Genomic DNA, 26,342 nt, shown 5'->3' with positions numbered 1-26,342 from the left:
TTTGTCATTCCAGCATTCATGCCAGTGCGTTGGAATCTTGCACTTTGTCCCACAATCCTGTATGTTCAATAACAATTTGAACTGTCAAATATCTTAGTGTTTGCTGACCAGCTCTTACCTGTACAATAGCATAATACCTACTGTGTGTGTTTCTTTGTTAAGCCATACATTGTCAATATTTCCATCTTCCTGTTAACTTTTCTAGTCTGTTTGAGCATATCGAGAGCTACTGAGCATTAAACCCCTTGAATGCGTCAACATACCGAGTCAATGAAGTTGAATCTGACTAAGATAAGTACAACACACAACAAGGTAATAGTTCAGTATTTATTACAGTATTTAAATCCTGAAACATCACCAAACAGTTCACTGTACAAGCAGGTCCTCAATAAAGATGACTACACAATTTTTTGTTCAAGTTGGCACACAAGGATGTTCCCCTTTCATAAATCTCTAAAGTGGTAATGACGATGCATACAACACAGAATGTCAAAAGTTGCACTGATACCGATCCATAATTGAGCTCCGCAATTTTGTTTCAAAACATTACTTTTGAAGCGTTTTTATTTTTTTTACATTGATGATTCTTGAGTCACTGACACCCAAGACAGAACCATATCTTCTATACAAAAGTGTCATGAGGCGAAACAACACAAAACTCCATAAAATGTAAAAATGGTCCACATGGTCCCGTAAAAAGGAGGGTGGAATCCATCACACTTATTCCAAAAATCAGGGAGGGGGATGAACAGGTAGCTCTGGGATACTGTGAGTTCCCATGATGATTTCTAAGTCAAGGTCTCTCCTTTCGTCACCTGTAACGAGACAAATAATCATGGGATATTATCTATTTTTGAAATATTCAAATAGAAAAATGCATTGGGATGTATACATTACAATGCAGTTTACTTACTCTCGCCTCAATATATTCAATCCTCCTCTCCAAAGCCGTCAGCTTCTCATTGAGGGTGGCCAAGCGTGATCGACACGACATATCTGAGGAGGATACATTATGTAGAACATGTAACGCAAACCATCATCAGTCACGACATTTCATTTCAAGAGCCGCAGCTTGTCGATTATGACAATAACAACCACGTTAACTCGACAACATTGAACATAAATGAATACCAGTTACACTTTATCAGAGATCATCAATAAATGTAAGGGTTTTTGCTGCTGCTGGTATACGTTACTGACAGCCGAGCAGACTAGTGTTTGCAGTGGCCTGACAACCAAGCCGTCTCAACACTTGAATCCAGTAGTCTTGTGATTTTTGACACTTGTTAGGCAACGAACACAAGATAACAAGAAGCGAAACTAAATGTAAGGCACCAAACTGCAATCCTTCCCCGAGGAAACAATAACAAGCTCACAGCTAACGATAAAGCTAACTGCTAGCTGCTAACTGGGAGTGGCCATTTGAAAGCATCAACATCAATGCTAGCAACGGCAGAACAGCTAAGCTAGCTAGCTTAGCTAAACTAGCTAGCTAGCTAGATCTAGGTTAGCTAGCTAGATCTAGGTTAGCTACCTAGACAATGTAACGCTATGCGCAAAAGTAATCATTTCCTTCGACTGCTCGTTACAAGCTTACCAAATGAGTTAAGAAAGTCGGCGATTTTTTTGATGCTGCTCGTAATAACTTCGATATATTCTCGATTCGCCCAATCTTGGTGAATCTCTCTTTGCACTGGATCTTCCTGGCCAGCCATGTTGGAAGAGTAGTAGTACAGCGTAGCGTTCAGTCAAGGAGAGCCCCCTGCGTTCAACCAGGAAGCACAGCACAGACGAGCAGAGTGCTGCTGTTGGTGATTTAAGTCTATTAGTTATAACCACAGACTTATTTAAAATATATATTTTTTGTATTTACATACATGTATGCACTATAAGGTAACGTGGCATACATAACGATAGTACGCCAGCGTTACGTAGCTAGGTTAACTGTTCAGGTGAATGAGCTGACTTGCAGCTGCCACTTAATTGTTTTGCACCTACAGGACGTGAGAATTATACTCCTTTAAATTTATAATATCAAACCGGCCAAAGATTTCATCAGTCAAAACTATGCAGATTTTGTTCTCACCAACAAATAGGCTTTCAAGTAGTGCATATACATAGAAAGCAGTACTTTAAAAGACTACATCAAAATAAATATCTTCTTCACTGAAAATACTGGAATTGTGTGTGTATGTATGCAGTGTACATAAATGACAGTAGCACTTAATTTGACATTACATGTTTATTCCTCCCAATGCATGAGTTATACAGTCAGGCAGTGTCAGTCTTTTACATGCTCATCAGAAACTCCCCACGCAAAAAAGGTTTCCAAGAGTATCTTCATTGAGTAAATAGGCTGAACAACCAGAGTGTACTGCACTGGATGCGTCACAATGTTGCAATTGACTTGTGAAGGTGGAAAAACATGATGAAATACCCAAAACAAACAGTAAGGCCACTGATTAAACTTGTTGGCCGGGCTGGTTATAACTGATATCCCTTACAGCCACCCACAGCGTTACTTGACCCTCTTCAGTAGCTCTTTAATATCTGCCTCAATGTCAATAGTGAGGAAATTTCTGCTGTAGCGCTTGTAGGGCTCCCCATCAGAACCGACCAGGAACTTCTCAAAGTTCCAGGAGACATCATTCCTGCAGACGGGACTCCAAATGATGAACTTTGGATCAGTCATGAGAGCCATGGCATCATCACAGGGGAACGGAAGCTTTTCCTTCAGGTATACAAACAAGGGGTGGGCATCCTCTCCATTTACATTCACCTTCTCAAGGAGCTCGAACTCGGGTTCAAAGGCATTCCCTGGACGGACATACTTCAGAGACCTTAGGATTTCATCATTCTTGCAGTTCTCCTGTTATAAAACGACAGACACACATAATACATTACAGATGGCCAGTATGCAATCAGTTGCTTCTAGTTTATACTTCTACTCCACTGTTGCATTTCAGAAGGAACTACTGTACTTTTTACAATGATTATCTGACAGCTGCAGATACTGCTCATTTTGCAGGTTCTGATTTTTACATAAAAAACCTTTGATCAAGTCATAAATTATTAGACACAGTGCGCTACTGCAAATTTTTTCAGATAACATTAATTATATAACATAACATAATATAATGTTGAAGAAATACATTAACATTTTGCTGTGATGGTTGTTTCTTGCAGTTTATTCCCAGTCTGTAGTTGGCATATATATATATATATATATATTGCCTAAGGGACAAACTGTTTAACTGTTCAACTTCTTAAAGCACACTGAAAAGACTCATGTAGGCTCATTTAACACAGGCATCCTTCAGATTGTTTTGTCCTATGATGATCAAGAAGCACACATAAACCTAGAGCAAGACACATCAGATTATGTTCTAGTTCAAATATGTAAATAGTATCATTCACACGGGTCCTACCTGATGTCCAAACTGATTACAGGGCACACCCAGAATAACGAGGCCCTCGGTTGAGTACCGTCTGTGGAGCTCGTTCATCTGGGTATAGTCCCTGGTTGTTGTTCCTCACAGAGACGCCACATTCTCAATGAGAACAACTTTACCCTTCAGTGCAGAGAAACTGAAGCGTTCTCCAAACAGCAGTTTAGCTGTCAGGTCGTAAAATCTCCTCACATTTCCGGCCATTCTCGCGAATTCCGGATGAATCACACAAACAAGGAGAGTAATGAAAAAACGGTTTTCGGATTATCACTGTAGGCGGTTCAATGTCAACAAGTTCCCTTCAAATCCAACCCTCATATGGGGCGGCGTAGATGTCAAACAATTCTCAAGGCTTGACCATTTCAAATTAATGTAACCTCCCCAACTTACATTTTTTAGTGCAATATCCATCATATTCAATCCCAAAATAAATGTTCTCATGTGCTATTATTGCAATTCTTCTCTGACGCACAAGGTCATTCAAGGAAGTAGCTTGCCATGATGCATATTAATTATCAGCTAAATATGTCAAACGAGTTATACCAGTGTCCAGCCTTCTACATAAGTTCCTGATCACTTTGCAGAGCCGATGCTTTGCACATCTAAAGTTCACTGATTTGAGCTTCCATTCAAAATGACAAACATGAAAAAAAAGTGTCCATAATGGGCGTCACAATAATGTGGTTGACCGAGTTACAAAAGTGTGCACTTATCAACGATTCATCACTATGCGAACTGCACACTCATTCAGCACCAGTATCAATCTGGATTCTGAAAATTTGGATTTCGACATGGACATGTTTTCCTTTAAGAGTTTTACAAGTTTGTTTGTGACAGAGTACCCCCCCCCCCCTTTGGTCGGCCTGAATGGTACATTCCAGGAAGCACCGCGCAATGTGTAATCGTTGGGTACTTTTTAGCTAATTATTCAACTGACAACGACCAAATACTTGCCTGAAAAAATGTTAGCCTGTTAACGCCAGAGGCAACTGTAACAACTGTGTGAAGGGTTCAGAATAAGTTAAACAACGGTGCTCCGATCATGCTGGACTGGGTCAGTCTGTGTGTGGCCATCAGCCTGTTGATGAGTCTTCTAGCTGGGTACGTTTTGTACTCGGGACTCCTCACAGACATAACCGTACTGACTGGTTCTCCTCCCATAAAGAAGATCACATTCGTCTACAAATACAAACAAGGTCCATACCAACAGAGCGGCCAACTTTTTAAGGAGTCTCACAGAATTGGACCAAAGCTTTCATGTATCGGAGTGTTTTATGATGACCCTAAAAAGGTAAATATTCACTAAACACCACTTGCTTGAACAGATGTTTACTTCACTCAATATTTTAGCTTGAAAATAAGGCGGATTTTACGATGTAAACTAGGTTGTTTGGTCGACCGCTAGATGGCGATGAAGCCATTCTCTTAAAACCAGTGAAGCGATCAAAAGTGAATTCTCACAAGATAACGGTTGGTGTTTAAAATAATTTCATTTATAAGTGAAATGCATATTTCCCCCAATGAATAATACGTTTAGTTACATTTCATGTAGTCATAACATCTTGTCTGCCTTCTTTATTGACTTTTGGCACTGACAGATTGTTGTGTTTTCCAGATAGTATATACATTTACATATATACATATACATGTAACTATATGTATATATACATATGTGTATATATGTATACGTATATATAAATGTGTGTATATGTGTATATACATGTGTATATGTGTGTATATGTGCATATATATATGTGTGTATATGTATATATGTGTATATGTATATATGTGTATATGTGTGTGTATATATATGTGTATATGTGTGTGTATATATATATATATGCATATGTGTGTGTATATATATATGTATATGTGTGTATATATATGTCTGTATATGTATATGTATACATATATATATATATATATATATGTATATACACATACGTACATACATCAATACATGTGTGTATTGAGCTGATTTCACAGTCTGAATGAGATGTGTTGAGTCTATCTGCTGGTCTGCTGGTCTTCTTTCAGAAACATCCTTGTGTTAATTCGTCATCAGTAGCTTCATCGAGAGAGAGTCTCAGTCAGCCTGGTGTCATGTTTGTGATATGTTTTATGTTGGAGGTCCACAATGCAAATCAGCCACTAGGGAGTCTACAGCTGTGAAGTGTTATAGTGTATTTATTAATCATCAAACATATTACAAAAAAACAACTTTCCAGGTGGGTTGTATTTGATTCACCCTCTGACTATAGCTTGCATTGTTAGCTTGGGGTTTTCACAATATTTCCGTTTTCATAAAAAAAAAAATCACGTCAAAATGTGGAAGCTTACAAGACTTAAGTGAATGTGACTGAAACTCTTGCGGTCTCTTCTAGTGTCACACCAATGCTGATAAAAACACAATTACTAAGTCGGATCTGTCTGTGAGATGTTTTCCTACATTCCGAACCGTTCCCTGTGTGAACTCCATCCATCCCCAAAATCTCAGTGTCTATAAGCAGCAGGAAATATTATCAGCTGGATCTGTTTTCCTGCTACATATTCCTGCTCACTCTCCGGGGTCTCCGAAATCATGCAGTGCTAGTTCCCACTTTCTTAAGAGAATCCAGCTTGAGTTGTGTTTTCAAAAGGCTCTGCCCAAACAAAAATGAGAAGGAATGAGACAAGGAGTAGCTTAAAATGGTTGAGCAATACAGTTTGATGTGCTGTGTGGAGGGTCCGGAGGTTCAAAGGGGATCTGTGGAAAATACTACAGCAGGATGTAGAACACTGTGTGTAGCTGGCTGTTAATGACCTCCGTGAGAGAATGCATCGGAGAGCCGGGACATAAATGAGATTACATATCATCAATACATCTCGAATATTGAATAATCAGTTAATAAAGAAAACAAAATAATAATTTAATTAATAATATAATAATAGTTTTCATAGATGATTATACAGAGTTGTGTTTCTGCTATTGAGCCTCCTCTTATTGATGTAAATAGGGTGGACAAAATAATAAAAACATCAGTACAATTTACCGGCACCACAGACTGCATCCTCCAACATGAACATACAGTTGAATGGACTCCTCTCTGAATTAGTTTCAACATAAACTGAGCTTTAAAACCTTTATGAAGGGAGGATTTATTGTAGGGCTGTTGTATTAGACATTCGGTCATGAATGACATTGACCTGGTGGAAAAAGTATTTTTCTGTGTTTGACAACAAGTTGAGCTTTCAACCAAATGGGTACACATGTCTACAAAAGGTCCAACAACGTCCGCACTCTTTTAATGTGCACTACAATTGTGACTCTGTTCTATAGAGGTTTCATTGAGTCTGTTCTGTCCTGTATTGTGCCCTTGGTTTGGGACCCTAAATCTCACCGTGTCAAAGTGGCCACCAAAGATATTGGGGTGAGTCAGCAGTGGCTTTCTGACCTCTACTATAGGCAGGTCTCAAGGAAGGCCCAGACCATATAGGACTGATTTCAGCTTTCAGGCCGTAGATACAGAGTTCCTGCTCATTGGACAAAAAGATACAAAGTTTTGTTTTGTTAGCACGGTAATTAGTTGCCTGCAGTCTCACGTTTGTTCTCGGCTCTGTTCTGGCTTCTTTTGAAGGGATCTCACGTTTGTACCGTTTGTCCAGATTGTTGCATTATGTGATTTATGTTTTTATAAAGTGTTTGTATACCTGGCTGCAACCATATTTCCCTTGGTGGGATAATAAAGTTTCACTTGACTAGTTTTTTAGATTAGTTTTGCCTACTTATATAAACTGGCAACTGAGTGTATATTCATACAGTTACAAATTAGCAAGTGGAAGGATCATTCAGCGTCTTGCTTGGCCATTATTAGTGCGTCTTTCTTCCCATGTTACATACTTGTATTTTAGTAGAAATATTGTAGAAGGAAGCGCTAATAGTCAGAACCAAACGTCAACTATGCTGTGATATCACCTTTGTCAGCATCACTCAACTCTAACATTTGTATTGTCTGTCTCTGAAATATGATGACGTCTGCCTTTTTCAGAGCTGCCTTTCAGCAGTGTAGACTTAAGTGGCGCTACCTAAACCCGATGCACGACAACCTGATGGAATGTAACCAGAGTTTAGTCGTGAACTCTGGTCCTCAGCTCTGCTTCAAAACACTTTTGTTATGCTCATCCTCTTTTCTTTTTTTCCCCCCAAGCTGGCAATTAAGCTAGCAATGGGTCCTATAGTTCCTCTGCACAGTCACAGCCAAGTCCTGATCTAAGTTAAAGTAATTGGCGTAATGATCTCAGCTCATTAGCGTCCGAGCCTCACGATGCCATTCAGTCCCGGCGTCAGGAGAACCAGAGAGGACTGGTCCTCGCTGTCTAAATAGTGAGACTCTGTCCATTCATATTTGCAGTGAGAAGGACTTTCAAAAAGTGCAGCTGACAGAGCACAAGTGTCAGCGCGGCTAGTCTCATCCTCGGTTTTCTCACTTGTACCTCCTTTAATCACTTCCTCTGGAGAAACAAAAGACCTCAACGAGGACTCGAGTCGGTCTTCAGACGGTTGCCATGGATACAGGGCTGGAGCAGCTCTGTTCCCTTCAAACGGCGAACAGATATATTCTGGGCCCCACTCACGAAAACACCTCTCCACCACCAGCCTCTTCACAGCTTCAAAGCCAGAGGGGGTTCCTGACCCACTGCTCCCACTTCACCTCTACCCGGCAGCTCTGTCCCCCCCCCTCTGAGGGAGGCAACAGGGGTGGACCGTGTAGTTTTCTGTCAAACTTGATATTTCGAGTAAGCGATCGGGGTCAGGGGTTTTTGCGGTCCTTGAGACATAGATTGTCTAAATAAAAAAGCCGTGTGACAAGTGGAATGGTGGGGAAGTGACACATGCGTCTGCCCGTCCTCAGGGACCCGTGTTTTGGGTCACGATACGATGAAAGCTGTGGGCTTGTGTGCTGAAGCAGGGGACTGGTCAGGAAATATGTATCTGTTTCAACGTTAGACTTTTTTGCGGTGAATGATGAAATAGTGGAAAATCTCTTTGATAATTACCCGTTCAGAAAGTCAAATGTAAGCCTCTCTGAATGCGAGTGTGGTGCTTTGTATGCGGGTGAAGATAGTTTTCCTCTCTTACTGTGTTACAGTACCAAAGTCAATTCAGCCGCATGCACAACTGAGACACAGCCAATGTTCCTTCAGTTGGATTTCGGAAACTTTTTGCTTCAGACGTGCTGTCAGTGTCTTGAAGAAACCTCAAAAGACAGCACACTTGTGTCTTGATGAGTGCAGAGAAGCAAAAACAAAGATTGTGGACAGAGGCGTGTGCTGTTGGCGCTGGCTCTTTGATCTGGACTAGCCCTGTGATGATTAATAGATCCACATGGCTCAGATTCCGCACTGTGAGCCCCCAAAACATCCAAAGTGTCGAAAATATCCTCATGTGTAAAATCTCCCAAATGCACTTTTAGTACTTACAATTGTATCTATACTGTATATACTGTGTGTATATATATATGTGTGTATATATATATATGTATATATATATATATATATTACCGTACCCTATATTACCTTTAGGTGTTTGATGCGTTGTATTTTAGTTTGGCCTGCTCCACTGAGAACCTGACTCTCCTTTTGACTTGAGTAACTATTGAGATGTTTATTTAGGGATTGTGAACATTTGATGGAGATCATATATTTTTCTGTGAGTCTTTATTGAAAATATCTCCACTTAACATCAAAAGCATTATATTGTACGAGGCTTATAAACAAGGCTTGGTGTCATCTTTAAAATATCATGTGCATCCTGGAGTTGTATGTGTGTTTGCTGCTTCATGCGTGACAACAATACCAATTCATGAAAGTAAAAATCTATAACTTACACCACTGGCAAGAGAAAACAATGCACGTAACATAAGCTCAGAAAAGTGGCCTCAAGTTGGACTGAATGTAGTGTTTATTTCCCCACAGTTTGACTGGAACTAAAGATTATCTACCGGGTAATAAAGATGGAAACTTAGAAGTCGATAGACAAAAAGAAACCTGAAATAGGGCTGCAACCAACGATTATTTTCATTATTGATTCTTTTGCAGAACATTTTCCCAATTAATCCATGAATAGTTTGGTCTGTAAAATGTTAGAAAGTAGTGGAAAATGCCCATCATATTTTTTAAGAGTCCTTGTTAACATCATCAAATGTCTTGTTTTGTCCAACAATCCATAACACAGATGTATTCAGTTTACAATAACATAAAACAAGAGAAAAACATCAAATCCTCAACAGTCCGGAGGAGCTGCCGGACTGTTTGGGTATATTAGATAATAACCTAAAACCAATCATCATACAATTCCAGTGAAATGTAATCTCACCCGTTCTCTCAATTCTACTCGATAGTCGAATAACCTGGCTAATTGATTATTTGTCGACCCTGAGTAAAGCTATTGATTGCACTATAGAATCAGATTAAGACCTGATTGTGTTGATCAGAATTCATCACAGAGTTATTCAAATCCACAAAATCAGTCTAGTAGCCGATATTTAAGTTGTCTACTTCACTATATTATTGACGATACTCAAAATAAGATAGTCTGTTGTTCATCTGCTGATACAGAACACATCTTGGATCAAATGCATATTTCTCACATCTGGCAGTATTTCTGTGTGTTTTAAACTGTGAATGTGCTGTAGTGTGAATAATTAGCCTGTGCATGGTGAACACCACACTTCTACCCATGACTGGCCTTGCGTGCGGAGGAATAGAGGAGAAAATAGACATTCTCAGACACACGGGCTGTGCTAGAAGCGTAGCATTGATAGGTTTATGGACAAATTGGAGCATTCCAGCGCATTTATTACCTGAGCCTTCAGCGGAGCTCGGCTCAGCTCAGCTCAGCAGTGGGGAGAAAGTCTTGGATGTCCCAGGAGTATTCATTTGTAAAGAGTGTCTCCCTTTTCTTTTTTTAATGGGCGCCAGGGTGCTCAGAATAAAAGGAAGGAGCAATAATTGCTGCGCTGCCAAATGGTCCAATTACAGCTCAGATTAATGAGAATAATATCTCCTTACATTTGGCACCTGGCTGACATCAGAGAAGATATCTACATCCCATTGTATTTTTTACGTATGCTGTGCACTGCTCACAAAATGATCTTACAATATGACTCACCAGTCTTCAGAGACGTTGGAAATGTTGACGTTACTGCAGGTAAAATGACATCTTAGAGGTCTCTCCCCCCCTTTTTTCTCAGGGAGATTGACTGGCAAGAGGAGAGAGGATGTTGTGAGTCGTGCAATCGGTTCAGGCACAAAAACATTGGCAAACATTAAGAGTTGTTCTGAAATAGAATTTTTGCTTGAAAACATGAATCTGTCACAGCTGCTGCTGTTGTTGTTGTCATATTGGAGGCTCTGTGTAATTATTGCAGTAAGAATCACAATAAAGATGAAAATAGGGAAAGGTCAACTGCTGATAAGACTACAGCAGTCTTACCGTTTCTGATCGATTCTAAATCTTTCAGTCTATTTTGTTTATATCTTCTCTCTTATCAACCTTTATTTATGTTTTCATTCGATCCTTGTTTGTAGGTGCCGGGACCAGAGTGTCGCTACGCTGTCGGCAGTATTCTGAGCGAGGGAGAAAACGAGGCAGACGAGGAACTTTTAAAGAGCTATGAGACGTCTGGCTTTAAAGTCTTTTCCTTTCCCGAAGTCACGCACGTGGTCACTACCTCGTTCCCCCACAGGACGGTTTGCTCTTTCCTCCTGGGAATAAGAAGAGTTTACCCACGGCTAGAGCACTACATCAAGGTATTATGCCTTTTGGACTCTTTTCTACCAATCACAGTCTCTTGAATTTTGTTTTTCCATAACCAGATGTGTTCATTCAAAGAAAAGGCAAATGCTCCATTCTGGAAAATATGATGTAATAAGACCATTGCTAACTGTAAAAAATAGGAAATAAAGTAAACTTTTAGATGACTAAGTAAGGAATATTTTAATATGTTTTTGAAAAGGAGCCAGGTGCATAAATAACCATTATGAGCCACTGCCTGTATGCTTATTTTAGCGGTCGGACAGCAGGGAAGGAAACGTGAGATGTGAAATGTGTGTGTTTATAATAGGATGAGTCATTGCTAACTCTAAGGTGGGATTACGTCAGGCGGTAGCAAAATAAAAATCAATATATAACCCAGTGATCGGCACATGTACATCTGAATCATACTGTGTGCTTTCAGGTAGCTGAGCATGTCAAATCCTTTTTTTTTTCACATCGCCTGAAGGGCTGGGAGGTGTTTGTTAGGTATTGCGGCAGGAAGAGGTGTTTGCTGGAGAGGAGGCGGAGGCGTGGAGGGAACTTTAAGACAAAGGAGGAGAACAATTTGAGCTCCTTTTTAGCACTTTCTGATGAATGATCTCGCCGAGTGCCGCTTGAGGGATGCTGGGAAAGTGAGTCATTGTGTTGAGCCGAGGGTTTTGCGGATGTGGTTTAATTATGCAGTGTGCTGAAGCAGGTGGCAACACCACAGGTTGTCTCAATCACTCTGCTGCTGCTGGAGGAATGTGTCCGTGCGTCCTGACTGGCTGCCTCTACCATCTGCTCGGACGCTGTTTAAATCTGGCTCTGCTCCAGTGACACTTAGCCTGTCAGAGAGGTCAGCTTACACAGCCAATTAAAGTGGACGCCAGTCTCCTTCATCAGCAATATTGTATCGCTACATATCATTCATTGTGTTGTATCAACACCTCCATATCATTGGAAGCACTATTGCATTTTATAATTAACGAGCCCTCCCATTAAATCTGTAAGATAAACAGATACTTATTGAATCAGATGAAAGAATAACAGCTACTACAGTTTGATGGTCTTTAATGCAGTCTAGTACAACAGCCTCGAAATATATACCGTACTTTCAACAAAAACATTTTTTTGAAAATGTTTTAGAGAGCGGTTGATTCAACGTCATGGTCGTTTTGGATGCTGTCGATTCTGATATTTAGAAACCCGGTCGGTGTAGTTGGGGTGGAATAAATATGCAACAGCAACACGAACGGCCTTCAAACCCAACTCCATCAACTCCTCACATAAACAGTTTCAACATAACTGAACTTTATAACATTCATGAAGGAAGAATTAGCTGCAGGCTGTTTTGTTAGACTTCCTTAGTTTTAGCTCGAGGTTGCAACTTAACTATAAACTGAGCGTGTACAGTAAATGTGTTAATCGCCCCTCCGGCTATTATTGATATGCAACTCTCACTCTGACCTGTTCCGGAAGAAGGCAGGAAAATAGGACAGAATATATAGATACATATATATATATATATATATATATATATATATATATATATATATACATATATCTTTCTGTCTGGATACCTGGATATAATGTGAATTTATTAGCCGGCACATTTCATCCACAGTCAAGAAATCCAGAGAGAGATTTGATTCCAAATCCAGAGGTTATGTTTAGAGGCTCAGGAAATGAGTTTCACTTTCAATGTATGTAACATGACATCTTTTGGTGTAAATCTCAGGTTGGACATTTACAACCGTTATCTCTTTCTTTTCTGACTCCATAGCACATTTTGCAGAGTTGTTGTATTTTGTTATTTAAGAAAGCCATGTGGTTATTTGAATACAGCTGTGCGATCTTGAGGATGAGTTCAAGAAAGATGTTGTTATGGTGAAATGAAGTAGGTCTGACGTCTTGTAATATTCGATACCGTGTAAGCTCCTGGAGACTTGATTCTCTTGCGTCACAGTATTCACCCAGAATGCACCTTAACACGGATAACCTGGTCCTCTCTGAGAGGCAGCATTACCTTATGAAGTCTGAGAACTGAATCCTCATGTTACTGAACACACTCACGACAACATTCAAAGAGTGACAACCAAATATATGTTGTTATGCAAATCCAAGCATTTCTCTGTCATCAAACTGACTAAACCAATTGCCCATTCTGAAATTGTTAGAGCATTTGAAAGAGCTACATTTATTACCTGTCATGTCTTTATATCTTTTACAACCGGCGCACACTGACACTTGCTGAAGGGAGTTGAAACGTAAGTTGAAGTTGAAACACTGCAGCTGGTTGAAATGTAAGCATGAAAAGGAGTTTAAGTGTTTGTCAACGATGAAGGACTGTAGCGATAACGTAACCATATTTGAAATACATCTGTGAAGCAAATGCCCTGTAAACATTCTACATACTACAACATTTACCTTCATTATAAGTAGTTTATTCCTGTATCAAATTCAACAACGGTATAAAACATGGCTCACATTCAACAGGAGCAGCACAAATGGCTCCAAATGGATTTATTTTTGGTGAATAAAGCATGCTGTGTTGATGCTGTTGACACTTTGAATATCCCAAGTGGTGAGACCTTTTCAAACCAGCTCATCAGCATTTAGCATGCCTGGCTTGTCATAGTAGAATGATTTCTGTCTGTCAGACACTTTGAGTCGCCGGCCCACAGTCGGGCCTGATATTTGCCAAGTCAGACCATCGATTGGCCCCAGTGTTGTTCTTCTGTGCCTCGGCTCTTTAGCGGTGGGCTACATCACAGACGCCTTGGCATCTTGAGATTTGATTCAAGCATGGTGGCCAGGCCTTCAGACTGGATTGGGAGAATAATATTGTTGACATTCACTGAGATCTAAAGGTTTGTGAAAGGCAGACGATGGAACATTTGTTCGCTTCAGGGCACTGAAGTTTCTTGCCAGCACAGAGGCTATGGGCTGAATATAAAGTACGTTTCTCTTTGTTTATTAGAAATGGCCTTTTTTAGTAACTGACACACATGGTGTGACAGTGATCACCAAGTCTTCCTCAGCACAATAGAGATTAAAGTCTCGTTTTTGGGACATAAGGGGCTGCCTCTCACAATTCCTATTAGTGCCGTCCACAAAGCAGTGCACAGATGCTAGTCCGCAGGGCCTGTTAAACATGCAGACTTTTGGCAAAAAGTGACGTATATTCCGAAAGGTCAGAAAAGGTTATGTGCTGGACAAAGTAAAGAGGGAGCAGTTGCATATGCCTGGAAGATCGAGGGTCTGGTTTAATTCTAATTCTAATTCTGGGGGTGTCTTGAAAATATTCTTATCATGAACAAAGAGGACATGAAACTATTTCTTCGCAGGAGTAAAAACCGGCCGTTGTGGGCAGAAACTGGAGTTGAATCCAAAGCCTATTAGGAGGCCTTCCATGCAGTCTGAGTATTCAGAGGTTGTACATGTTTCTTGTGTCTGTTTCAGTTGTAACTTATGACACTAATGAGGTGCAGGGATCAAGCCATGTGGTTCGGGTGATTTATTAGCAAACTACTTGTATTAAGTCAGAAATTTTCATCGACAAAATCAATTAGTTCTATTGAAATGCGGTGTTGAATATTGAATTGAACCTCTTTTAAGTTTTAAAATACCACGCTCCGTAGTAGAATTTACCTAATTTACTTTTTTGTTCAATTTGACATATCCAAAATATCATAAAAATCATTAAGATTGATCTTGCAAGAGTAAGTGCTGTCACTAGTAAGGAACGATCTAGTTGAGTATCGTGCCTGTTTCTGTGTTATTGCTGAAGGCGTCATCTCCAACACGTTAAACACATTTGTTTTCTTTTACTCCTCCCCTCAGTTTATCCATAATACACACAAATGTAAACATGTTTGTGTATCACACCTTTTAAATGTCCTAAGCCCTTTGTCTAATTCCCTCCTGTTGTCTTGTAATCACAAACAACAGGCATCGTTTGGAGTTTAAACTATGTGAAATCAGTGAGGAGTTTTATATAAATAAAATAATTGCTTAAATACTCTTTATGCGAGAAAAAAAAGGGTTAAGTTTAAGACCTCAGACATTTGGTTTGCAGGTGTTATGTCTTCGGAAAATGAGAAATAAATAGCTTAAATAAAATCGATACCTCTGCTATGTTGTTTTATTTTTAACCGATTAGTTATATTAATGCACAAAACCGTTGGGCCTCTTTCATCAAGTATGTTGCATCACGATCCTGCGAGCCAAGTCTTCCCACGGGACGCTCTGTGGAGTTTGCCCGTCAAATGTTGAAACATGGCTTTAATCCTCCGCAGCTGGGAATCTACCGTTGGTGTTAAATGTCACATCTACATATGATTGATCGGATCCAAACTTTATCCTCTGTTGCACTGTCGCTCTGAATCAAGATCAGGCAGGGTGGGATTACAGTTTAAGAAGGATAGTTATTTTTAGATATGGGACAAATTGTTTTGTGCTAGCGGCCATTTTCACCAATCACTTAGGATGTGAAGATGGAGCAAATGCTTAGAAGAAGCACGATGGCTACTTCGTCGTTATCAGTCTGTGATTGTGCTGTTCAATTTTCTCCCTGCGGATACAGCGAACATATGTTACAGTGTAGACCTGTAAATAACAACTATTGTAGTCTTTTGACTTAACTTCTTCAAAATGAGATACAGGATACTTAGAGGCACATATGGTGCAGTCATATTAGATGCTCGCGTTAGGACTACAATACCCAAAAGCCTTCGTAATCACAGCAGTTAGAAACGTTGAAAAACTGGGTGGGATAAAAATAGAAATGTATTTCCTGCATTCACAAACAAACTGGACATACTTTGAAATCACCGCATAATGTTTAAACCTGCTGCCGACATATTTGTGATTGGATGATTTACCAAAGTGAAGTCTAAAAGTCTTTCACAAATTGTAGTTTTAGCTCTATTAGGCCTACATATTGCATTCTTAAAGTTCTCTCCAACACCTGAAGTTTGTGTATCTGTGATGTGGCTCGCTTATATAGAAGAGAAGAACGGGCACACACACACACACACACACACATACACACACACACACACACACACTCATTCTCTTATGCCGGCTAAAATATTCCAACCATTTGGTCGTGTCTTTTGTTGAGACCCACATGCAAATTAAATGAATTTGCTCCAGTGTCCTCTTGAGGGATTTTCTGAAAAGCAATCCGAGAGGCAATTTTGAACCATTCAAGTATGAGTCGGACAACAGGGTGGGGGCACCTAACCAAGGTGCAGAGGTTTGGGACCTCACTGAGCTAACTAAAGAAAGTGGGAAAGATAAAAAAAAAAAAAAAAGAGGCTTAAGACTTAACTGCTTTATTCAGCTCAGTGACTTTCAAACAGTCCTTGTTCATTTGTCAGGGCTGAATAAGTCCGTGTAAAGAGTGTTGTTGCTTGAGTGACACCTGGATTATTCGTATAGCGACTACTGTCATTCATTATGCCGTCAGCCCCTTTGAACCACTTTTTTCCCCCCCATCAGGGCTTTGAAATGAAATGTAGACTATAAGAAGCTGCAGATATACTATATTCCATTATCCCCTCCTCTATGTGAACAATAGGAATGTCAAAAAAGAGTGTAGAGCTGTTGAGGAAACACTATTGTGCTCCTGTTAATCATGTGATAAAGCAAAACAGAAACTAGAAGAAACACAAAATGTACGAGGGATTGATTGGATACGGTTAGAGGAGTGAAGGGAAAGTAAATTGCTTGGGAGGACATATACCGCTAATGGAGTGGTATCCTCCATAATCTTACAAATTACTGTCATTAACACACCGGCTGCAGGAAGCGTTCAAATGTCACCCTGAATTACACGGTCTTTGTTGCCACCGATTGCTGGCGATGTCTTTGCAGGACTGCTTGATTCCAACATTTGAGTAGCTAAAAAAAGCGCCAACAGTGTCAGCAAATGTCAATTTTTGATCCAAAGGTCACTGTTGTGCTCCATCAATTTTACACATCAAAATGTATTTACTTGGGGAGTACTACCGCATATTTGGCATAAGGGAAGCTGCACGAAATCTGATGAATTTGCCTCAAATGAGTAAACGTCGGTCTGAGCTGAAGACTAGTTTGAAAATGAAAACAATCTGGGGTTGTGGAGTTACAAAGAATTGATCGTTTACATACCCAGACTGCTCGTTGTCTCTGCTTGAGGCTAATGACTCATGGCTAAATTAGCTTCTACTAGCATAACACACCAGAATCTGCCACCAGCCTGTAGGGGGTCAAGTTGTATTGTGGGTAATGTAGGCACTAGGTTTAGACGAGGAATGTTTTGAATTATAAAGACAATATCTGGATAAATCATAGGTGTTGATCCTTATTCTTAATTGTACATTTGCAGTCGAATGTTCTAAAAGTTGAATTTCTGTTAGTATAGTACTCTGTTAGTACCAGTGGGAGTTCAACTTTTGGCGACGGGTCAATTCCATTTTCCAGTTTCTGTTTTTCTCTGTGTTCACACAAACTGCAATGCCCTGTGGGATGAGATAGAAGGCATGGTCCTGTGGTCATGTTATCTGTAAGAGAGAGACAGTCTATGTTCCCCCGCAGCCACTGAAAGCCTGGCGTTATTATCAACCATCAGGTGACTATTACCTTTGAAGTCATTTGAATGTACTGCAGTTGATAGTTGGCAGTGTCCCTGCAGCATTTAGCACCAAAATATGTCTTGGTTCTCAATTTTTTAAAAAGCCTGTGTGAATACTCAAGCTTTGATGGATGTTATTTTTCTGTTGCTACTTTCTTTCGTCTGCTGAGAGTATTATGTAAGAGACATTTGCTGCATATGTCTTCTTCATATTTATTTTATCATGCAGACTGCAATTTGAACTCAAACATACCTCAGCAGATATGACCAGAATGAGCCTGAAATAACAGCTTGACTGAGACAGAGACACTTCTATAAACTCTTGTATTTCTATTAACATTTATTAATAATAATAAATCATTTACTGAATGGCTAACCAGGCATTGGTCTTGTTTGGTGTTAATCACACAGTTGTAAATATTGCTGACATTGTGTGTCCTTTGCAGTGTGTGCACCATGAACGCCTTTTGAACATAGTTGAATTTTGAAGATGTATATTTCAGGTGTTAATCTATAAAACTACACATCAACCACAAACCTCCCCTACACTGGAACGAGGAAAAAGCTTTTTAGCTTGGCTCAGATCGCCTTTGAGAGTTGACACACAGTGCAGTTATCTTAAAGGAATAACTCTTGTGCATTTAATAGCCTGCTAAGGCTGTACAGTACATTTGTCTCGGGCTTCTTTTCCTTGTCTTGTAAAGATATTCTACCACTTTCCAGATGCAAAAGTCATAAGATATACTATAATCTGCATTGTAACAATAAAGGTAAAAATACTTGCATTTAGTAAACATAAGCCGTGGTTTCCCTAGGATTCCTTTCGTCTAATTGGTGGAAATGTAGCTGAAAGAGGAAACACACTACAGGACCTAAACAAATACATAATACCTAAAGGCCCCCTGTGGACTTTTCTTATAAATAAACAAACAAACAGTGTTCACCAAAACACATTTTGTGTCCCTTGAGGTCTAACAGATGTTTAAATGTTTCTTTTTTTCATAGAACATTTAAAAAGCAGTATTGAATCCAGTATTATGTGCATTCCTGTTTACTTGCCAGCAGTCCTCAGCTGTGGAATAGTCGGAAACCATTTGCAGGAATGTGTATTGCGTGCAATGTGTGTCCTTGTAAACGTATACAATAAAAAAAAAAATGGGGACAGCTCCATAAACGCTACTCAAGGTCAAAAACTCTCCAGGGAACCTTAAATGATGACGCACGTTTTCTCCCAGTCATGAATGTGGCCCTGACAAATCAAACATGTGTAACAACAACATTACACTGTCACTGACTTTATCCTGCAACTCAGATGGGAGGCGCTCTAGTCTTGTATGCACATGCATGAATACACCCTGGACTGATGTATCTTAATACTCACATTAACATGGGGCCATGTGGTCGTAGTGTAGCCTATAAACTCTCTCAGATAACAGATCTGCCACAAAGGCAAATTAAACTTGTATCTACTTTTATTTTAGGACGAGTTTTCCCATTTCCCTCCATTGTTATCAATAATAATTACTGTGATTTACAGTCCTTTTTAATGTAATTTCTGCCTCGACCCACTGCTTTCATTTGGCTATTTGGTAGCAAATATCAAGTTGATCCGTGTCAGATCAGTTTTACAATCAATGGGCACTTTTCACAGCATCTATTCTGTCATAGGAGGGTAAACGTGGAATTCATAAAGTGAGTTATGGTCCCATTCTATTTAGTGTCATAGACATTCCAGTGAGCCAGCATGCACAATACCAGGACCCTGGCCCCCCTGAATGGAACAGGGCCATAATTAATGTTATTCATTGCACCTGTGTTTACCCTGCAATGACATGTCGAAATAGTTGCTGTTTTTATCAATATATTTTCATCTTTGAATGAGTTTCGTTTGTTTGAGTTGGGGGCGTGTAATGTGTCACTGGTGTATTTTGTCTATTTATGTTATGTTTTGTCACGCTGATGGTTAAGTATATATCGCTTGAGTGGTGGGTGTAGAGTTGCTATTTGTCTTGCTCACAAGGAATTGGTAAATTGTACTTAATATACCTAAAAACAGCCCTGTTTAAATGATCTGAATGCAGTACAATGGTTGGGAGCACTTATCTGTCACGTTGTCCCTTCAGCTGTCCTCTTTAATGCTGACAGCATGGTGTTCAGTTCCTTTTGCCTGTCTCCTCAGGAGACAAGTGGCCTTTGTTGAGGCAGAGGTTGTTGTTTGTATCCGTCTCTGGACTCAGAATGATCATTTGTCTGCTGTGTTCCTCTGAAATAAAAACGCCTCTGTTTTTCCCATTTATCTCCCCGTGGGCACCAGATCTTTTCTCCATCAATTTTTCCCTGTCTTTATCTCATCTAGTCGGACTCTTTCTCTCTAACATACAGGAGGTGCAATGCCCCCTGGGATGTGGTGTCACTCCAAACTTTTCTCCTTTTAGACACACTTTTAATAGTTTTTGATTTATTCCTCAAGTAATCTCTGTAACGTATTGTCACCATATGCTACAGCAGATAAATCAGCCTTGGTCTGTACAGCTGAAGCACCTGAGCGTGAATTAAGATTACCGGTATTGTTTATTTTACGCATTGCTAAAATGATGTGCTTTGAGCACAATCTTGCAACATATTTGGAACATAAACCTAAAATATGTTAAAAAAATGATGAAACATCACAAAAAAAAAAATTCTATTGAGATTACTTAAACACTTTCTTTGCACTTTTGTTACTTCGTGATTCTACATGAGCGGCATTTCCTCCGCCCACTTCCTCCCTGTGTTATTGCTGCACAGCTCGTCTAGCCTGATTAGCATGGCTGTTAAGGTGTTTTCACACAGTTGCTCCTGTGGCATGTTGTCTGTTTGACAGACTGCTGCTGGGAGAGGTGATTTTTACATGGACACGTTGCAGTTTTGCTTTTCTCTGTTGCCCTTTCTAAGTCGCATATCTTTGGGTTTTAGACTTTTGGTCGGACAAAGCAAGAAAGTTGACGATATCATTTTGGGCTGTGGAAGAAGGTGTTGGGCATTTATTTAATTGTTGTTGATTTATATAGATGAAACCATTGTCCTATGTCAGGCTTGACTTTGGTTATTGTGCCTCTACAGTGACAGCACTCTTGTTTCTACGCCTCTGGTGCACAAATGTATTCACTATATCACTATATCACTATGTCACGTTGTCCCAGAATGCCTCTTTATGCGCTGGTAAAATATTGTCTTCCCCACTACTATCAGCTCCTTACTGGAAGTAAAATGACTCTTCTTTAGTCTCTCATTGAATTGCTACTCATAAGGGAAATTACAGTAAAACACATTAAGAAAATCTACACTTAGTAATAACTTTCCTTGAAAACAAGACTCACACTTTAACACTTAAACATTAAAGTCTCAAGAGGAAAAGGCCGGAAAAATACAATAATATTAAAAAAAGATGTATTTATTTGTTATTTTAGGAAATTATACGGACTGACTGTTTACAAATTACAAATAGCACTCCAGATCAACAAAGAGATATTGTTTTAGAGCTCTAAAATACCCAAGGGCACATGTGAAGTATTTGCACAGGGGTCCCTTGCAGATGTTTTTCCCCGGGCTAGGAACCTGGAAAGAGAGGACACTAGCACATCCTCTTCTTCATGTAGACCATCCTTCACTAATTCCCTCAGGAACTACTGCAGAGGGGCCACAAATACACAGCTGGCATGAGAAAATGCTTGAGAGGGGATTTAAAGGGGTGTGTGTGTGTGTGTGTGTGTGTGTGCACTCACATGTGTGCCTATTCTGCATGATGTTTTTGGTAATCCCCTACACTCTACAAATGTCTTTCATTTTGAATCCTTTGTTGATTCAGATTTTCCTTCACAAAGAAAGCACCATAATAACAAGGTTTATTTAACTGTGACGTAAGAGTTAGCGCAATAGCTAAGCTTTCACATTTCTATGGCGTGGAGGATGTGAAGACAGAAATGACCTTACTATGACCCCGTTACTCTGGACTGCCTTAAGTGCTGCCCAGGTCTTCCGAGGCCCTGATACTGCAGGAGGAAAATACAGAGAAAAATCTATAACTACACTGTCCTCAATCCCCTTTACAGAAGTCTACTGTGCACAGTTTGTCTCAGCTATTCCACTGTGGGTCTAATTATTTGCCTGCCCTCTGTCCTAGTTGTTCTGTTTACAGGACACAGAGAAACTGACCTCAGCGTATATATATCTAGGCTCACTGGGTTAGGTTGCTGTTTAACTGACCTAGCAGTGATTGTATAGTGGCATAGACTCCATGTGTGGGTGCACACAAAATATAGACGTTCTCAGGTCTTACAAAATAAATAAATAAAACACTGTAGGGCTGCAACACATTTTTTATTTATCTATTAATCTGATAATTATTTCCTAAATTAATGTGTATAAAATGTCAGAAAATAATCACAGTTTTTTTTTTTTTTAACCATCACAAATTCCTAAAGCCTAACATGACGACTCCTAAACACTTGCTTTCTCTGATCAATGGTTCGAAACTGAAAGATAGTCATTTTGCTATCACATAAAAGCAGCAAATCCTTTGTGGTTGAGACATTTTTTTGCCATTTTTTGCATGAAAAATGACAATTAATTTTCTGTCAATCTTCTCATCGAGCAACTGGCTCAGTGGTAGAGCAGGGTCGTCCTTCAATCAAAGGATCGTCTGTTCGATGCTCCGGTAGTCCATGTCGATGTGTCCTTGCGTGGTGTGTGAATGTATGAATGATTAGATAGTCCTGGTGGTCAGAAGACTAGAAAAGCTCTATACAAAAGCTCTATACAAATACCAGTTTACCATTTTGAATAATCATTTCAGCTCTACACCGTACATATGTTCTACAAAAATCCACATTATGTTCATCTCCATTCACAAGCAATTAGCATTTTTGTCGTGGAAGCAGAGTACCCACTCTACAGTTCCCCCTCAGGTAAACGCCGCCAGCTCTGTCAGCACTGTAGCCTTTGTTTGCACTGTTAACACTGTTATTATCGTTAGCTGTGAGCCGCCGGCTCGCTTCCACCACGTGAAGAGGCGTTGACAGGCAATCAAAATGCTCCCAATCTCATATATATATTGCAACTGTAATGAAAAGAACATTCAAAACTTGAATGTGCTAATGCAGCTTCTAATTTCTGTTTTTAGAAGGAATTCATTTGAGGTGGGATTCATTTGAGTGGCTGTTCAGTCGTTGGGCAAATAAACTATGCAACATAGAGGAAAAAATGCTTTAAAACCTTGAAATATTCTGTTACAAAACCAGATCCACAGATGAGGATTCATTCAGCTTTGAGCAGAAGCCTGAAGGGCTTTCTACAAGAATGCATGTTTTTTTGTTTTTTTTTAAGTAAAATAAGACGCCAAGAAAACTAAAATTATAGATGCTTGAGTCACAAATCAGAAAACGATTTACTGTGGAAAGGAAAGTGTTTTCTAAAATCATGAAAATGTAAGCTGGACTGCATCAACAAATTGACGAATATAGATTATACAAATTAAATGAATGACCGAATGGCGTACGTATATTCAAGTTACAATAGCACAAGCAGGGAGTTTTTAGGGAGTTTTTTCCTCATTCTTTGCAAGGGTCCAAGGACAGAGGATGTCTCATGCTGTACAGATTGTAAAGACATCTGAGACAGATATTTGATATTGAGCTATTGAATTAAATTGAACAAGACATGGGTGGCTGAGCAGTAGGCCCCGATGAGTTGTTTTGTCCTACTACAGGTTTTGTTTACATTTTGAGAAAGCCAGAATCTGTTTTCTGTGTCTTTTGCCATCTTGAAGGACTCATTTTAGGTCCCATTGTTGCTCTGCACCTTCACATAATTGCTGAGGATCATGGGGACATTTTGCAGGACCTGATGTTCATTTCCATTATAAACACAATTTTGTCACAATGTTTCCATTGTAAATAATAAAGTCCTGATGACGTTAGACCTATAGGGCCAGGAACTAAAAAACACTGCAAGGCAAATCCAAACTCTTGTTATGAATTCCATTAAAAATGTGGACATCTTATGTGGCCTCTTGAAACATCAGATCAAAACATCACTAAATCCTAACGGGATGTTGTGAAGCAAACAGATGCCCACTTTCTTCATCCTGTCCAGGCTTCCCCCCTGCAAAGAGTCCAGGATTTGTATAAAAGAGCCCCTCCCTCTGTTAGGTACTATATGTTAATTTCTACTGAGATATTTCTATTATTGTCCTTTCAGTGTAAATGCAGGGCTTTAAAAGCCCTTCTTTTGCGTAATGCTTTTGTTCTTGGCTCTTTTAAGTGTGTCATTAGACTGTTGAGTCTACTCTCATTTGGCACATCTTATTCTGCAGTAGCCCTACAGTATTTATCAGTTACTCTCCAATCCTTTGTTGTGCAACTTTAAGAACCAACTAACCAAATCAAATTGAATGTGCATCCATTTTACTCTGTAAAGTAAAGCAAAAAAATATTCAAATCAGAATTTGCCAGTTAAATATTAATGCTGAACCCCTCTATGTAGCTGTTGTACCGACAGTGTGTCTGCGATAAGCTTCATTTTCACACTTGATCATTTATTGATGGTCTGAACTGCAAAATTAAACTTGTGTGTGTATGTCGCCATGCATGTGTGCGCATCAATATGCAATATGTAGCAGTAGCTGATGAAGCAAGCCAATGAGGATACACAGATGTTCCTGAAGGAAAAGTGCACCAATTATTGATGCTGCTGAAATCACCGAAACTGACAACGTTGTTCCTGCAGACGACAGTGAGAGGAACGTCAGCGCTGTCGTAATTGGGCTAAGAGACAGATGGTGAGCGAAATGATAGGCTGAAGTTTAAAAAGAAGTCAGCTGTCTCCCATAAAGAATGTATCTTATGTGTGTCTGTTCAGGCTGCGAGCCTGATTATGAGATCCTTTGCGTGCGACGTTCCTGTTGTTCCTCTAAACGCTCACCTACCTGAAACTGGAACAGCAGCAAGGGGCACAGGGACTCCGTACTCCCGGGGTCTGACGAGAAACAGACGTAATCTGAGCGGTTTCAACTCTTGGAGAGATGACATGAATTTGCCATAGTGTAAGAAATGATTGATGGTCTGCGTACTTCGGCTAATATAGTTCAAGCCGGTGACGAAACACAGGGTTTGGCGATGAAGGAACGGTGCAATGTGTGAATACAGAGGTCTTCATCATCATAATACCACGCTTCTATGCTCAATTTAACGTACACAGGCCACACCCTCTTTTAAGTAAGGGTTCTCAAACCTTTTGGGGCAAGGGACCCTTTACAGTGGAGAACATTTTCCAAGAACCTCCTCTTAATCGTTACACCGCTTAAACATATGCTACTACCATTTCAACCATTAGATGCCATTAATAGTATTTATCCACAACTATTCAAACTATATACTTCAGACCTGTCTAGTCATAGAGATAAACAGAAATGCATTTCAGTTTGAATAATGTTAAGATAAAATGAGATAATCCTTTATTTGTTGCACTGCGGAGAAGTTTGCAACGTTATTGAACATTGATACCACTTTAAACAGAAATGCATTTTATTCAAAATGCATTTGGACTCAAGTCTACATTTCAAATTGATCTCAAAAGCTTTCAGAAAATGAACAGTAGCAAGACAAGCATAGTCCTAATACATCCAGACATTTAAACTCACCAGTCTAAAGCTCACCTGGATGACAGTAATGGACACAATATGCGTTTGTTTTGTTGGTCAAAATGGCGCCCCTCTGTAGAATCAGTGGCATTAGTTTAAACCAAATGCTGTGGTCTCTGTCATGACTCGCTCTGAATCCTTTGACCTTTAACCATAAGAAGATAATATTGCTTGTGGTTTAGTCTGATGCAGAATATCACATCCGATAACCAACATCAAGTTCATTTATTTGTTAAATTGTATCAAACAGCAACAAATAAGTTACACTTAGTCAAATTAAACAAGTACTAATGAAAACTGACATCAATTTGAGGAAATATAAACAAATCACCTAATTTATCCCATCGAGATGCTGCACTGTGGCTGCAATGTGTTTCTAGTATTGCTCGACATTTAGCATAATGCCCAAAGGGTGAAAGTAACAGACGTCGGATGTGCATGAGCGGAATGATAAAACATGGTGTATGAAAGGTTAATGAGTCGGAGAAGTGGAGTGGTGTCTGTCGTGCGAGACTTCCCCACTTCTAGAAGAGTGAGGCAAGTAACGGAAGAGGAGCAGCATTTTAAACAGAGGCAGGGTAGCGTGTGGAGGCTGAACATTCACGAAGACAGATGTGTTGCATCACATGTGTGATGTGAAGACAGGAGAAAGAGATTGATGATAGTTCAGGGGGTGGAGCGGTGATGTTCCCACATATGAAATTAAGTCATTTTCACTCATTGTTGAAAGGACGCAGACTTGTGGGACTATTGACAAGTCTGTGCTGGTATCCTACGATGGTGTTTCAGCGTCCTGTGAGGAGCCACTGGCAACTA

The 26,342-nt window shown here is 39.7% G+C and overlaps 3 protein-coding genes across 5 annotated transcripts in view; 1 reads left to right on the top strand and 2 right to left on the bottom strand.

The window, feature by feature from the left end:
* Positions 1-313: 313 nt before the first annotated feature.
* Positions 314-1,757, bottom strand: brk1 (BRICK1 subunit of SCAR/WAVE actin nucleating complex). The gene is made up of 3 exons (XM_076110411.1): positions 1,598-1,757; positions 914-996; positions 314-815 (listed from the first exon to the last, which is right to left on the bottom strand). The coding sequence occupies exons 1-3, from the start codon at positions 1,713-1,715 to the stop codon at positions 789-791; spliced, it is 228 nt and encodes a 75-aa protein (XP_075966526.1). The 5' UTR covers positions 1,716-1,757; the 3' UTR covers positions 314-788.
* Positions 1,758-2,227: 470 nt separating this feature from the next.
* On the bottom strand, positions 2,228-4,058 carry gpx1a (glutathione peroxidase 1a). Its single transcript, XM_076110658.1, has 2 exons — positions 3,429-4,058; positions 2,228-2,869 (listed from the first exon to the last, which is right to left on the bottom strand). The coding sequence occupies exons 1-2, from the start codon at positions 3,651-3,653 to the stop codon at positions 2,519-2,521; spliced, it is 576 nt and encodes a 191-aa protein (XP_075966773.1). The 5' UTR covers positions 3,654-4,058; the 3' UTR covers positions 2,228-2,518.
* A 172-nt stretch (positions 4,059-4,230) lies between these two features.
* Positions 4,231-26,342, top strand: part of tex264b (testis expressed 264, ER-phagy receptor b) — a 31,373-nt gene continuing 9,261 nt past the window's right edge. Inside the window, exons 1-2 of one of the 3 annotated variants that reach the window (XM_076110656.1) lie at positions 4,231-4,740; positions 11,019-11,240. In XM_076110656.1, coding sequence (XP_075966771.1) covers positions 4,492-4,740; positions 11,019-11,240 — 471 coding nt within the window. In that variant the 5' untranslated portion in view covers positions 4,231-4,491. The remainder of the gene's footprint in view (positions 4,741-11,018; positions 11,241-26,342) is intronic. The other 2 variants (XM_076110655.1, XM_076110657.1) reach the window with 2 other exon arrangements.

This window comes from Anarhichas minor, unplaced genomic scaffold (assembly GCF_050575085.1).
Source record: "Anarhichas minor isolate MPS153535 unplaced genomic scaffold, ASM5057508v1 ptg000043l, whole genome shotgun sequence".
In the NCBI taxonomy this organism is placed as follows: Eukaryota; Metazoa; Chordata; class Actinopteri; order Perciformes; family Anarhichadidae; genus Anarhichas; species Anarhichas minor.
The sequence above is the reverse complement of the archived record's forward strand: the minus strand, read 5'-3'. Positions and strand labels throughout refer to the sequence as shown.

Coding starts and splice junctions, on each gene's coding strand:
- brk1 (XM_076110411.1), bottom strand. CDS start 1,715: ATGGCTGGCCAGGAAGATCCAGTGCAAAGAGAGATTCACCAAGATTGG. Junction 997..1,597: donor CGACTTTCTTAACTCATTTG/GTAAGCTTGTAA, acceptor TATCCTCCTCAG/ATATGTCGTGTCGATCACGC. Junction 816..913: donor TTGAATATATTGAGGCGAGA/GTAAGTAAACTG, acceptor GTCTCGTTACAG/GTGACGAAAGGAGAGACCTT.